We start from the raw sequence: 11,575 nt of genomic DNA, 5'->3' as shown, positions 1-11,575 counted from the left end.
TATTCCTTATAATGATTATTACCGGTGGTGCAGCCAAAGTTGGTCCGCGCTGGGAAGTGTGCTATGAAGTGCAAAGGGTGCTAGCAGGTGCGTGGCAAAGGGCTAAAGCACGTATGAAGGCCTTGGGCAGGAGAGTGGCAATGGAAATGTATGCTTAAAGTGGTTTTTTAGGTCGAGGGGGCTCCAAAGTGGGCTAATTGGGATAGCATGTCAAAGTCTACGAGATGCTCGAAATGTGCCCCCAAATGCGGTATTCGAGATTCTCTAGCAGCCAGTCCAGACAGCTCGTCAAACGGGGCTTCGGTGTGAAAGATATGCCAGTGCGAAGTTAGAAGGCTTTGCGGGTCCCGACGGACAAGGCAAGTACAGACAGGCACACAGAATTGTGATCATTGGATATACATGAAGTGTTTGAGCTGTGGAGCATGCTGGTCTTCTCGGTTCGCCATTCGGAGCTCAAACGGACAAGTTATGGCCTGTGGAATATTAGCCGGGGGTCAGGTATGTGCTCACCAGACGACGTTTGGTAGGCGCACTAACAGGCATGTTTTTTAAGCTCGCCAAGGTTCATAAAAGTTGCATGCGACATGGGGAGTCAGCCGAAATTTATGGCTCGTTGATCGGAGTCGAACGCAGCATGGTACGCCCAATTTAGGTTGGCGGACAATCAGAACGGAGGCGAATCAATTTTTTTCCCGCTTTTGCGACTTGATGTTCGAGGATATGGGATGGCTGAAATGTGGTGAGGCTCTTGGGATATAAATTCAGCAAGAGGAAATCCGATATGGTAGGGTTGAACGGAAACCTGATGAGGATGTGTGGTCTTGAGCACCGACGGTGTGGGAAAACCATACCTAAAAGCCCCCTTGACTATAAGTTCAAAAGGGAAAAGGTTGGCCCTTGACTTTGGTGGAATTTGCTCAAAAGCAAAGCGAAAGGACTTAAGCTCCCAAAAGAAATCCCAAGGGCAGTGGTGCCAGCGCTATTGCCAAAGAAGGAAACTTTTTTCTTAGCCTTGAAAAAGAGAGGAAGGAAAAAAGGGAAGGCAGCGTTTTTGACAAGGGGACTCTTTTTTTTTTTTGGGCTTGGGGAGAAGGAGGAAGAAAAAGAGAAGAGTTTCTCGCGCTCGGCGGTCGACGCGAGGTGTTGTCTGTGAGGCGGCTCGAAAGAGCGAAAGCGGTCAAGGGAAGTAGCTTCTCTCGGAGCGAAGCGAAGGGGGGTTTTTCTCAAGGTTTTTGCTTCCTGCTTGGAGGAAGGAATTGAGAAGGAGCAAGGGAGAATCTTCGTGCGTTCGGCAGTTACAGCTGACATGCGTCGCCTGCGAAGCGGCTCGTAAGGGCGAGGGCCTGGCAGAGGAGGCAGCTAGTGAGAGTTGCCAAGAGAAAAAGATGTGGTCGAAGCGAAGCCAGAAAAAGTTTTTCTTGTCGAGGTGGGTATCGAAGAGAGTCGAATTTGGGGGGAGGCGTGTGCTGCCCCTATGTATTTTGTGGTGATGGCCATGGTGCAACCGAGAGCAAGATACATGGGTCCTGTACATGTGTTTTCTGTTTGAAGGAGAAGCTTTCATTGTCGATTTTGGCGTCGTCTTCCCCCCTTTCTTCTTTGCTCGTCTCCAAGTTGTGTGGTGCCGGTGTGTGTGAGTGTGTGCGCCCCTCGGCCCCCTTGTGTGTGTGAGAGAGAAAGAAAGAGAGGTGTTGAATTGTGGAAGTGCGAGAAGCGGGCAAGATTGATGTGGTAGCTGTCTGAGGATTGTGCAGAGTGTTTGTGCATTGGACGAAGTGCAGGCGAGGCCCTGCTAGTGTGAGTTGCTTGTTTTGAAGGTTTTTTTGAGAGGACAGGGGTGTTGTGAATACCCTGAGCTATATAGGGGCAGTTGCTTGTGTGTCGGGTGTGTTCCCCATTCCCCCTCTCCATCTTCTGGTGCCCCCACGGAGGAGCACATTGATGCTCCTGTTTGAAGACAAAGCGATGATTTTGGTGATACCAAAGGTGCAGCCTTTGAAGAGCAGGTGCTGCTAGAGAAGTGATGGCTTGGACGGGATTTCCCATTTTCACTAGGGTCGAAGATGCAGGAAACTGGCTCCAAACTATGGGTTGTTCCTGCTGGAAAGCGGTTTGTCGAGGGAAGAAGGTGTGGTACGGGTGTTTCCTCTCCTGGTTCGTTGTAAAGCGAGGCTATGGTGCGATGGCCTGCCTAATGAGGAAAAGGTAAATCATGAAGCACTGGAAGCAGCTTTTCGAAGCAAATATGTAGCACATGCACAATTGGATGAAGTAAAGAGAAAGCTGGACAATTTGAAGCAAGGCTTGGAAGCGGATTTTCAAGCGTTCCTATGGGAGTTTGAGGTCCTTCGGACAAAGCTGATAAAGGCAACTGCTGCTGAGAATGTTGGGTTTTTAAAGTTGAGCAAGTTTTTGCATTGCTTGCATGAGGAAGTGCGCGACAAGGTTGAGATAGACGGCCCGGTGTCATACGAAGAGGCTGTGGCTCTAGCGCAAGGGCGAACCAAGAAGATTCTCAAGAAGCGTGAAGCTAGACAGGGTTTGCCAGGTGTTGTGATCCCAAAGCAGGTTGATGCGGTGGTAGCCGAGCCAAGGATTGTGCAAAGAGAGGTGCATGTGCAAGAGGAACCGAGGGTTCTGTGGTTGCAGACAGATAGAGCGGTTCCTATGCCGAGGATGCGAGCTAGAGCGGCTTCGATTGTGGACGATATGCAGGTGGTTCCCGATCAGGCAAAGGATGTGCTGCCAAGTTCAAGTGTGGTTGTAGAAGCTCCATGGAAGTGTGGTAGAGGTCAAAGAGTGCGGTTTTCAAATGACATTGAAGCAATGAAGCTAGGGGAGAGTCCTGTGCTTGAGACAGAGGATGAGGTTGAGCCAAGTGAAAGTAGCTCTTTGGATGTTGACACAAGTTGGGAGACCGAGTCGTCTCAGCCCAGGTATGATGAGTTTGATCTCTTGCTAGTGAGTGGAGATGCGGTGAATGCATGTGAAGAGCAAGGATCAGGGCAAATCGTTATGTTCGATGGAGACCAAGTGGAGGAGCCCCAGCCTACATGTGATGATATGGAGGTGAAAGTGATGTGCTGTGCCATGTTAATGGCCATGCTGATGAAAGTGGCAGTGGAGTGTGCCGTGGTGGTGCATCACGTACAAGGTTTTTCCAAGAATGACGAGGTGGCCTTGCTTATGGATGAAGATCAAGATGAGGATAATGCGATAGAGAATGAGTTTCTCTCTTCCTTGATGGAGCATGATGCAACAGTAGAAAAGATGCTTGAAGAGCAGGTAATACAAGCCGATAGGCAAGTGGTTTTCGTAGACCTTGAAGTGCCGATTGATGAGGGAGATCTTGATGATGTTGGAGTTGAGTGCATGGCAGGTGAGGAGGGCAGTGCGAAGTCAAAGGTGGAAGTGCTTCCTATGCTCCAAGTGCACTCTATGACAGGTGATGTGGATTCCAAGGCCGTGTCCAAGCTTTCTAAGGAGGTCTGTGAGTGGTGGTTGAAGGGGATGCTGATAAACGCAGCTGTGCAGTGGGCTGTTGAGCAGGTATAGGATTTGCTAGACGAGGATCTAGCTTTACATGGATGGGAGGGTGGGTCAAATATGTTAGGTCTGTTTGGTACGAGTGATGATGCAGATATGCCGAGAGTGTTGGTTGGGCACGATAGTGCTCTATTTGATGTTCTTGGAGGTTCTTGGTTGCGAGTGGATAGTATGCCATGGGGTGCATGGAGTGGTAGAAGCATGTTGATGGCATTTTGGCGGTGCAGTTGGGTATGTGCCCTGGTATGGCACTATACAAGGGTGTTACAGGTGGACGGAAGAGAACAGTATATGGTGTTTGACCCAGGTGGTAACCATGCTATAATGCAGGGGGTTGGGCAACCCACAGGCGCAAATGTGGCAGTTGACAGATGCCAGGTTTTGTATATATGTTAGGTGGTTTTCGGATGTACAGAGAGTTTGTTTTGGTGTGGCAGTTTTTTAGTGCAATAAGCATGTTTGTGGTTGAACATGAATGTTCAACAAGGGGGTGGGCAATAATGGTGCAGCCAAAGTTGGTCCGCGATGGGAAGTGTGCTATGAAGTGCAAAGGGTGCTAGCAGGTGCGTGGCAAAGGGCTAAAGTAGGTATGAAGGCCTTGGGCAGGAGAGTGGCAGTGGAACTGTATGCTTAAAGTGGTTTTTTAGGCCAGGGGGGGCTCCAAAGTGGGCTAATTGGGATAGCATGTCAAAGTCTACGAGATACTGGGAATGTGCCCCCAAATGTGGTATTCGATATTCTCTAGCAGCCGGTCCAAACGGCTCGTCAAACGGGGCTTCGGTGTGAAAGATATGCCAGTGCGAAGTTAGAAGGCTTCGTGGGTCCCGACGGACAAGGCAAGTACAGACAGGCACACAAAATTGTGATCATTGGATATACATGAAGTGTTTGAGCTGTGGAGCATGCTGGTCTTCTCGGTTCGCCATTCGGAGCTCAAACGGACAAGTTATGGCCTGTGGAATATTAGCCGGGGGTCAGGTATGTGCTCACCAGACGACGTTTGGTAGGCGCATTGACAGGCATGTTTTTTAAGCTCACCAAGGTTCATAAAAGTTGCATGCGACATGGGGAGTCAGCCGAAATTTATGGCTCGCTGATCGGAGTCGAACGCATCATGGTACGCCCAATTTAGGTTGGCGGACAATCGGAACGGAGGCGAATCAATTTTTTTCCCGCTTTTGCGACTTGATGTTCGAGGATATGGGATGGCTGAAATGTGGTGAGGCTCTTGGGATATAAATTCAGCAAGAGGAAATCCGATATGGTAGGGTTGAACGGAAACCTGATGAGGATGTGTGGTCTTGAGCACCGACGGTGTGGGAAAACCATACCTAAAAGCCCCCTTGACTATAAGTTCAAAAGGGAAAAGGTTGGCCCTTGACTTTGGTGGAATTTGCTCAAAAGCAAAGCGAAAGGACTTAAGCTCCCAAAAGAAATCCCAAGGGCAGTGGTGCCAGCGCTATTGCCAAAGAAGGAAACTTTTTTCTTAGCCTTGAAAAAGAGAGGAAGGAAAAAAGGGAAGGCAGCGTTTTCGACAAGGGGATTTTTTTTTTTTCTTGGGCTTGGGGAGAAGGAGGAAGAAAAAGAGAAGAGTTTCTCGCGCTCGGCGGTCAACACGAGGTGTTGTCTGTGAGGCGGCTCGAAAGAGCAAAGGCGGTCAAGGGAAGTAGCTTCTCTCGGAGCGAAGCGAAGAGGGGTTTTTCTCAAGGTTTTTGCTTCTTGCTTGGAGGAAGGAATTGAGAAGGAGCAAAGGGAGAATCTTCATGCGTTCGACAGTTAAAGCTGACATGCATCGCTTGCGAAGCGGCTCGTAAGGGCGAGGGCTTGGCAGAGGAGGCAGCTAGTGAGAGTTGCCAAGAGAAAAAGATGTGGTCGAAGCGAAGCCAGAGTGAGTTTTTCTCGTCGAGGTGGGTACCAACGAGAGTCGAATTTGGGGGGAGGCGTGTGCCCCTATGTATTTTGTGGTGATGGCCATGGTGCAGCCGAGAGCAAGCTACATGGGTCCAGTACATGTGTTTTCTGTTTGAAGGAGAAGCTTTCATTGTCGATTTTGGCGTCGTCTTCCCCCCTTTCTTCTTTGCTCGTTTCCAAGTTGTGTGGTGCCGGTGTGTGTGAGCGTGTGCGCCCCTCGGGCCCCCTGTGTGTGTGAGAGAGAAAGAGAGAGAGTTGTTGAATTGTGGAAGTGCGAGAAGCGGGCAAGATTGATGTGGTAGCTGTCTGAGGATTGTGCAGAGTGTTTGTGTGTTGGACGAAGTGCAGGCGAGGCCCTACTAGTGTGAGTTGCTTGTTTTGAAGGTGTTTTTGAGAGGACAGGGGTGCTATGAATACCTTGAGCTATATAGGGGCAGTTGCTTGTGTGTCGGGTGTGTTCCCCATTCCCCCTCTCCACCGACAGTCCCACTTTTTCCCATAAAAACTGATACCGGCTCAGATACTTTACTAATTCTACTACTAACATATTTTTGTCATGCTCAGACTTTCATGACCCCTTGTCTAGCTCTGATATTGGTTGTACTGGCTCTGGTCCTGGTTGTACATGAAAAAGGTTTAGAATAGCTGAATTTGAATTTTCTAGGCCATCAGTTTCCAAAACGCTAGTATCGTCTTCCCCAGAAGTCTCTTTTTCCTTCAAATAATATAGCTTGATCTTGGCCCCATTATAAACACCTATGAGCAATAATCCAGATAATTATTTCAACCTTACTGTGCCATTTGAAAACACCCAATCGACTTCATATGGACCAACCCAAGTTATCTTTAAGTTTGGTTTCTTAGGACCCAATTTAGATTCATAGAGTAGAACCAAGTCGCCCTTCTGGGATTCCCTGACTTTGATTCGTCTATCATGCCAGTGTTTTTTTCTTTGCTGAACCATTTCCTGTTGTAGCATAGCACATTGCTTTAACTCATCCAACTGTGCTAATTTCTCCAGTTTATTTTTTAGATTATGATTGAAATCCAATCCATACTCTACTGCTATCCTGAGACTGGGAATCACAAACTCCATAGGGACTACAGCTTCAGTACCATACACCATTCCGAACGTTGTTAGTCCAGTAGTGACCTTATAAGTTGTCTTGTAGGCCCATGGAGTAGTCTAGAGCTTTGCATCCACTAGTGTGGCTCCTTCTGCACAATTTCGATAAGAATGGTCTTGATGGTTTTATTACTGCTCTTTGCTTGCCCATTGCACCTGGGATAATATGGCGTTGATTTTTTATGCTTGACTTAGAGTATTTCTATCAGAATATCCATAGTATTAAGTGTTTCCTTTGATCAGAAACAATCTCCACAGGACATCCATATCATCAAATAATATTTTCAAATAGGAATACAACAGTAGACTTCGTGGTGTTGTCTGGAAGAGCCTTAGCTTCCACCCATTTGGTGACATAACAAGTGGCCATCAATATATATCGTTTCTTCGTTGGAGTAATTTTCTTGAATGGACCCATGAAATCTAGACCCCAGTGGTTGAACTGGAGTGAGAGGAGTCATATCAGTTGTTGTTGGTTTGCCCATCCTCTGGCATATATCACATGTTTTGCAAAAGCTTCTAGCATTAGATATTAGAGTTTTCCACCACAATCTAGCCTACAAAATATTCTTGTAAGTAATATCAATGCAGAAATGTCCTCCAGAATCCCCATCATGTACGTCAGAAATAACTTGCATTTTGCCTTCCATCGATACACACCTTTGAAGAACCCCATCTACTCCTAGTCTATAGAGCATTCCTCCTATGATGGTGAACTTCAAACTCTTAAAAATCAGAGCCTTCTTCTGATTCTGAGTCCAATTTTTTTGGGAATCCTCCTTTAGAAAGGAGATGACATTGACCATTCTGGATCGGTGTTTTCCTCAGCTGTCACTTGAAATAGTTCTGCATCCATTGGATCATCTCTTAAGGATACCTCGGAGTAACCATCAGTACTCCTAGATAGGAAATCAGCACCACAATGGGTTTTACCATGCTTATATTCTGAATTCAAACTCCATTAGGAACATCATTCATCTTATCAGTCTACCTTGAATAATGACTTTGTTAATCAAAAATATTAATGCCTGATGATCCACATAAAAATGAAATAGCTTTCCCAACAAATAGTGACAAAATTTAGTAGCACTAAAAACCATTTCTAAGGCTTCGCTCTCCGTAGTTGTATATCCTTCTTCAGCCTGACTGAATCTTCGACTAGCAAAATACACTAGGTAATCAGTCCTCCCCTCTGGCTGAGCTAATATTGCTCCCATTGCCAGTCCTGAAGCATCAACATGCACATGAAAAATAACACCCCAATTCTGTTGTCGAAGAACTGGCTGACTGATAATGGCATTCTTCAAATCTTGAAAACTCTCATCACATTTAGAAGTCCAACTCAACTTGTTGTTCTTCATGTGAGCTCATACAAAGGCAATGCCTTGGAAGCAAACATATGCACAAATATTCTATTAAAATTGATATATCCCAAGGAAGAACTTAACTCTGATGCAGTGTGTGGTGCCTTAGCTTGAAGGACATACTGGATCTTGTTGTTAGCCATCTCTATGCCATTCCTGGACACTATGTGTCCCAATAGTTGTCCTTTCCAGACCAAGAAAACAGATTTAAATGGGTTTAGACAAATCCACCTTTCTTTGCAGCGTTGGAAAGCCATTTCCAGAAAGAGCAAATGATTCTCCTCAGTTGAGTAGATAGTGAAGTCCTCCATGAATATGGCGAGAAATCGGTGGAGAAATTCACTGAATATTTCCATCATACAACTTTGGAAGGTCGTTGGAGCATTGCAAAGACCAAACAACATAACCAGATACATGAATTCTCCCCACTCAGTAATAAAAGTAGTTTTACTCCGGTCTTTAGGGGCAATCTGTAGCTGATTATAGTCATTATATCCATCCATAAGGCTATACATCTTGTGGCGTGCAATTTCATCATCAAGAAGCATTTCCATAAATGGTAATAAAAAAGGATCCTTAATGGTCTGAGCATTCAGATTTTGATAATCCACACAAACTCTGAGCTTTCCATTTTCCTGGGCACTACTGCAATAGGAAATAACCTGTCACTACTAGCGATCTCAATGATAAACCCAGTCTTCAGGAGGTTACCTATCTCTTCCTTAAACTTCTTGGCATAATTTAGATTCATTCGATATTGTTGTAGTCTCACTGGTCTGGCATCCGGTTTCAGAGGTATTCTATGTTGACAGACTTTAGGATCTACTCCTTTTAGATCAGTGTGTTCCATACGAATACGTCTTTGTACTTCTGAAACATGTCTCTGGCTTTCTCTTTCATTCCTAGGTCTAGATGCTTGTTGACTTTGATTAATCTAGGGTTTTCCTCAGACCCCAGGTTCCCTTATTTGATTTCCTGATCATCTGGAAGCAACCAGTTAGGCCCACCTCCCTTCCTCTTGGTTGACTCCTCAGTGTAATCCCAAGAAGGACCCCTTAATTCTGAACCATCTTCTGATCTTCAGTAGTTTCCTCCGAGTGTACTTGTTTAGAGGTCGCTGGCATACTGGGATTTGAGAATTCTTATGTAGAGCCAACTGGTTTTTCTTGCCTTCCAGTTAGCTGAACTGGTCATTCTCCAAAATTAAGTTCAGTGAACTGACCTGGAAATTGCTTCCTTTGCTTTTCAGCTTGATCTTTGTCAAATAATACTGCATTTAGATCTATCTTAGCTAATCGAAATATATTCTTGATGCCAGCATCCTCTCAATTTTCTTTACCCCCTACTTTTGGCAAAGCTCTTCTAGTCGCAGTGCCTTTCTCCAGCTTCTAGTATTATTGGTTTGAATCTGAATTCTTCTACTGGTGCCTTGTATTGTCAGAGTCTGATTGGCATAGTCGTGAAGAGCTTGTGTCGTTTGCAAACATGGCGCCCCCAGTAGCATCCCATATGAACCTTGCACATCTAGTACTAGGAAGCTGGTCTTGAACTTTTCTTTGCCCACCCTTATCTGCATACTCTCTATCATCCCACTTGCCTGCACAACTCGATGATCCGCCATTCGAACTTTGAAGGGTGCTGGTTTCAGGTTTGTGATACCCATTCTTTGCTGAAGGTGTGTCCCCATGATATTTACTCCTGCTCCTTCATTCAGTATGACACCAGATAGTGGCTCCCACTCTTTCCTAACCTTGTAGTCTACCTGGAGCACTGACACTTCATCGTCTCTGACAACAGCCAAGTCAACTGCTCTGGCTTCCGCTTCAGCCTTCCTTCGATTTCTGATGAATTTTGCTGCTTCAGGCAAAGTTTTTCTAATTTCATCTAGTTCAACTGTTAGTTTCTGAATTCTTTCACAAATCTTGACATGAAATTCTTCTCTCTCTTGAACAGAGTTTATCAGAACTTGAAGGATTGGGACTATCTGCACAGTGCCATTCCTCTATTCTGATACCTACAGTGCCTCTTCCAGTGTTTCCTGTTGCAGTTGTTTCTGATTTAACACTCCCTAGTTCCTCCGCCAGTTCTTGAACTGCAGCCAACATGGTCTCAGGATTTCTAGACCCTAACTGATTTGGTTGTGTTTTCTCATAATACTGGGTTGGTATCTTTTGAATGAGCCAGGCGTCAAAACTTTATGGCTGCTCTGGTAGCTTCTTGGCTAGATCTTTCGTGATCTTAGCCGCTAGTTCTCTCTGATTCTTCCATTCATTGACTACCTTTTCTTTACCCTTTGCCTTCCACACCTCTCTCTATTGAGCCCATTTGCTACTTTTCAAAATGAATGGTTTTACCGGCTCATCTGGAATTTCCTCAATGACTATCCCTTTACTGCGTGTAAATGCTCGTATTGGAACTGGCTCTAGGGCTTTCGCCTCAGTAGTAGCTGCCGTGCTAGATGCTTCTAGACATTGAGCTGCAAAATGCCCATACTTGCCACAAGTATAATAGTTAAGGCTCCGATTTTGAAAGTTACCACGACACGGCCCCGGCCAGGCCCCGGCCAGTACCTCCCTAGTACATACCGCACCCAGTACCAATGCCACTGGTACCTAATTTATCCTCTTGGGGTACACTGGTTGTCTCCACTCTTGTTGGTTCAACATTGGTAAATGCCACTACAGACAAATCTTTTCCCTTCTTGAAGTGATGAATGTGAATGCCACAATTGTTCCATAAATGACCATATTCTTTGCAATAAGTACATTGTGGACACTCATTGGAAACATGATCTTTAGATTTGCACCTTGAACACCAGGTTTCCATTCTTCTAACTTGTTTTTTGGTCTGGCTGATTTCAGTAGTCTGCCGGGCCATCTCATCAATATTTCTAGACCAAGACCCCTTCTTGGCCTTGTCTTTGCTCTTTTCATCTGAATTGCTTTTAGAGCTACTGGAGGTCTCACTGGAATTAGAGTTCTCAGTGGAAGAACTGCTACTATTGGACCTCCTCTTCTTGTGACTCCTCTCCTTCTTAGCCTGATGTTCAAGCTTCAAAGCTCGTTGCACCAAATCATTAAATTTCTTTGTTGGTGCAGGCACATCCTGTTCTCTGATCTTCTTACTACGGAACCCATTTAGAAACCATGCATGTAGCCTCTTTTCTAATGGTGTACAACTGCCTGGTTAACTCCTTGACCTTTTCATTATAACTTCTTACTAACAATTTCTCTTGTTTAATCTTATCTAGCTCATAGAGGATGTCCTCATCTCCCCTGTTGTCTGAATATTCCAGTCTAAAAGCCTTGAGCAATTTGTTGTATGATCTGAGTTGGCAAGCTGGGTAATGGTAGTACCATTTCCTCGCTGCATCCTTTAGTGTTTGAGAAAAGTATTCGCCCAGTCATCTTCATCAATATTCTTCCACTCAGCATACTGTTCAAAAGCTTGGATATGAACATCGGGATCATCTTTCTTCCCACCTTTGAACAATGCGAAAGAAATTTTCGTTGAAGAGGTATAATCATGCTGGTCAGCATCATCTCTACCTCTTCTGACCTTAGGAACCTGACTCCGTCTTGAAGACTTCTTGTAGTGGTCTGTATCAGCATCCCAGTCAATTTCT

General features: G+C 45.4%; 1 protein-coding gene across 1 annotated transcript; it reads right to left on the bottom strand.

Annotated features, from left to right (window-relative positions):
* Window positions 1–6,238: 6,238 nt before the first annotated feature.
* Window positions 6,239–6,586, bottom strand: LOC147462643 (uncharacterized). Its single transcript, XM_086494253.1, has one exon. The coding sequence runs from the start codon at window positions 6,584–6,586 to the stop codon at window positions 6,239–6,241; it is 348 nt and encodes a 115-aa protein (XP_086350379.1).
* Between the last annotated feature and the right edge of the window lie 4,989 nt (window positions 6,587–11,575).

Source organism: Adiantum capillus-veneris, chromosome 2 (genome assembly GCF_014529385.1).
Source record: "Adiantum capillus-veneris isolate H3 chromosome 2, ASM1452938v2, whole genome shotgun sequence".
Taxonomy (NCBI): Eukaryota; Viridiplantae; Streptophyta; class Polypodiopsida; order Polypodiales; family Pteridaceae; genus Adiantum; species Adiantum capillus-veneris.
The sequence above is the reverse complement of the archived record's forward strand: the minus strand, read 5'-3'. Positions and strand labels throughout refer to the sequence as shown.